The 2,935-nt window shown below is 37.1% G+C and overlaps 1 protein-coding gene across 1 annotated transcript in view; it reads left to right on the top strand.

The window, feature by feature from the left end:
• The first annotated feature begins 325 nt into the window (after window positions 1-325).
• Window positions 326-2,935, top strand: part of LOC112154840 (protein PRRC2C) — a 5,447-nt gene continuing 2,837 nt past the window's right edge. The window contains exons 1-2 of the mRNA XM_024286034.2: window positions 326-738; window positions 860-947. Of these exons, the coding sequence (XP_024141802.1) occupies window positions 513-738; window positions 860-947 (314 nt within the window). The 5' untranslated portion in view covers window positions 326-512. The remainder of the gene's footprint in view (window positions 739-859; window positions 948-2,935) is intronic.

Raw genomic sequence — 2,935 nt, forward strand, 5'->3', positions numbered from 1 at the left:
CATTACATGTGATAATGCAAGTGTGAATGCTGTAAGATGAATGTGGGCTGTATGAGTTGATTCAAATAAATTAGCAATAAGCCTTTGTATTAGCACAATTTTAGCTGTTTGGACTCAACCAACATCTTTTACACTTATATATATATATATATATATATATATATATATATTAAAGATTATTTGACATTTAGCTGTTGTAATAGCATTGTGCTTGCTTGTTTGGCTAATTTGGTATCTACTGTGGATTTTTATGCTAGTTTGGCATTTAGCTAACATTTTAGCAAAATGCCAGCTCTTCTGACTAATTTGGCATTTACTGAGGTTTTTTAGACTAATTGGGAGTTTTTCTGTGTCTCTATTTTCCTCATCTGAGCTGGTATCTGACATTGCTCGCCATTTTTTCTTTTTTTTGCAATGCTAATGTCAGCTTGGGCTTTTGAGGTTCTATGAGCTAGCAGGGGTGAGTGTTTGGATTGATGGGCTTTTAGATTTTGGATAAAAAGGGCATAATTATGATTAAAAGACCACTTAACCATTTACAACAGAAAAAATATATATGTAGTTTGAGTGGGACTTTAACGAGTTTATGCTTGGTCCTCAGAAATGTTCGTTCAGGACGCTCACAGCAGCCACCTTCCCAGTCTTGGGTCCAAGACCCTGACAGGCCATCTATCATTAGTGCAACAGAGCTTAAGGAGCTTGATAACTTGGACACTGATGGAGATGAGGGCTGGGCAGGTCAGAAACTTCTTTGCGTACATTTAACATCAGTATGACTTGAGAATGGGTTGGTTAAAAAAAAAGGCATTAAGGTTATCATTTTGGTTTTTTTTTTTTTTCTTCTTTTGTGACCATTCAGGAGCGCAAATGGAGGTAGATTACACTGAGAAACTCAACTTCAGTGATGATGAAGAGAACCAATCTACTAAAGACAAAGTAGACAACTGGTGAGCATTTTAACTTACATTCCTGTTAATCTCTAGCAGGAGCACTATGGTGTTTGTAGTTTTTTCAGTTTGTTCATCTAACATTTGCTGCAGTTGTCCTTTTTGGTTATGTTACGGTCACACATACAAAAATATCACCAAAAAGTTCAAATTAAACAGCGATGAGACAATTTTTTTTGGACATCTTTTGACATCTGTCAGTCACCGCCCTGGTACATGTAGAGGTCGTGCAGCGGCAGTCTGTTGGCAGGAATGTTTCTTCATGTGTCCAGCTGCCCCTATTTCCTTTTTTTTGAAATAAGAAGGATGAGCTTGTTTGAACAATTATGTGAATGTGTGAAACTTGGAGGAAGGAGGAAGAAAAGGAAATAAAGAATGTTTCCCAGCCGGCTGCAAGTCCATTTGTTCACATAAATGATCCATTCAGTTTGTCTATGAATGCCACGCCTCTAATGAATTTGAGTTTGTAACTTTGTTTTTGATGTAAATAGTTTGGGAATTTAAGTAACCTAGTATATAATTTTATTTTGTGTTCTGGACACACTTTCTTGTGTGCTGAGAATGTGTGAGCTGTGCGCGATTGCGCAAGCTTGCAGGGAGCATTGCCATGGTCTACCGAGCAGGTGGACTGCTGCCATCTGAATTCATGACCACGCCAACAATTTTCAAAAAAATCAGGTGGCAGCAGCTAAATGTGAAGATTTTGCGGATGCCTCCTCAGTGCGTGGTGGCAGTTTTATATGTGACCGTAGCTTTAGAAAGTGACTATTCACACTTAAGGTTCTAAATGCATACAGCCAGTGCTGAACTCTTGTCTTGGTTCACACGGACCTCGAGGAAGGGTTAGGGTTAATACACCAAATGGTTCCTGAGCATAGCTGTTTTGGCAGCTCACTGCTCCCCCAGGAGATGGGTGAACTGGGGAAAAAATGTACAAACCCTGGTGTGACAGCTAATGGGACTTTAAATTTAAATATATGTGCAACCCAGAACGGTATTTAGCCTACTGCTGGCAATGCAGCAATGTGCATCTTGGCTGTACTAGGGCTGGGCGATACGGGAATTTTCATATTGCGATATCGTTTTTTTTCATTTTGTGCGATAACGATATTAAAAACGATATAAATCAAATAATCAAAGTAATCTTTATTGCAAAGAGCTTTAGGACTTCAGATTTTTACACCTTATCTTTGCCACCCCCCTCCCCCCATTAAATCTTAGTTAGTTCAAATTAAACTTTCATTATTTTTTGTATTAACTGTAGTATTGAAACTAACTGTGAGGAACATTTAAATATTTCTAATAAATATTGTACATATACATAATGTACGCAATAGTTAAACCATAACGCTGGTATGTTTTCAATAGGCTTTACAGAATTTCTGATTTATTTTAATCTGACTGCAGCACATACAAGTTCATTTCAAAATAAAATTGAGTCTTAAAAACATTGTTCTAAAGCAGCAAATATATTGAAGTTATTTTTATATTATTTTCGAATTTCTTCTGAATAGAAATTATAGGTACTCCTGTGCAGCAGAAGATAATAAAATGTAAACTTAATCTTAAAATAAACAGTTCTGATAATAGATTGAATCATCATTTCACTCAGTCATCTGACATGTGTACATGTTGGAGGATTGATCAAACACATAAGATCTCTTAATTTAGTGTCATGTCAGGAGTCGTTAAAAACAAGTTTATTTTACTATTATTAGATCACCTCATTAAGAAATGAGCATAAACGGCACAAATGTAACTAACAAATTCATTTTTGATACACAATAAAACAACAAATTATTCTAATTCGAAGCTCCATACAAAAGCTTTTGGTTAATATTTTAACAAAACCCTCAAACTCATCTAAACTCCAGAACCACAATCGAGTCCCCGCCCCCCTGCGCGCGGCTGTTAGGAGCATGCGCAGTCTCTCCTTCTCTCCTCTTCAAGCCCCGCGTGAAACGTGACGCGCGGCAATAGACGGACTG

This window comes from Oryzias melastigma, linkage group LG21 (assembly GCF_002922805.2).
Source record: "Oryzias melastigma strain HK-1 linkage group LG21, ASM292280v2, whole genome shotgun sequence".
NCBI lineage: Eukaryota > Metazoa > Chordata > Actinopteri > Beloniformes > Adrianichthyidae > Oryzias > Oryzias melastigma.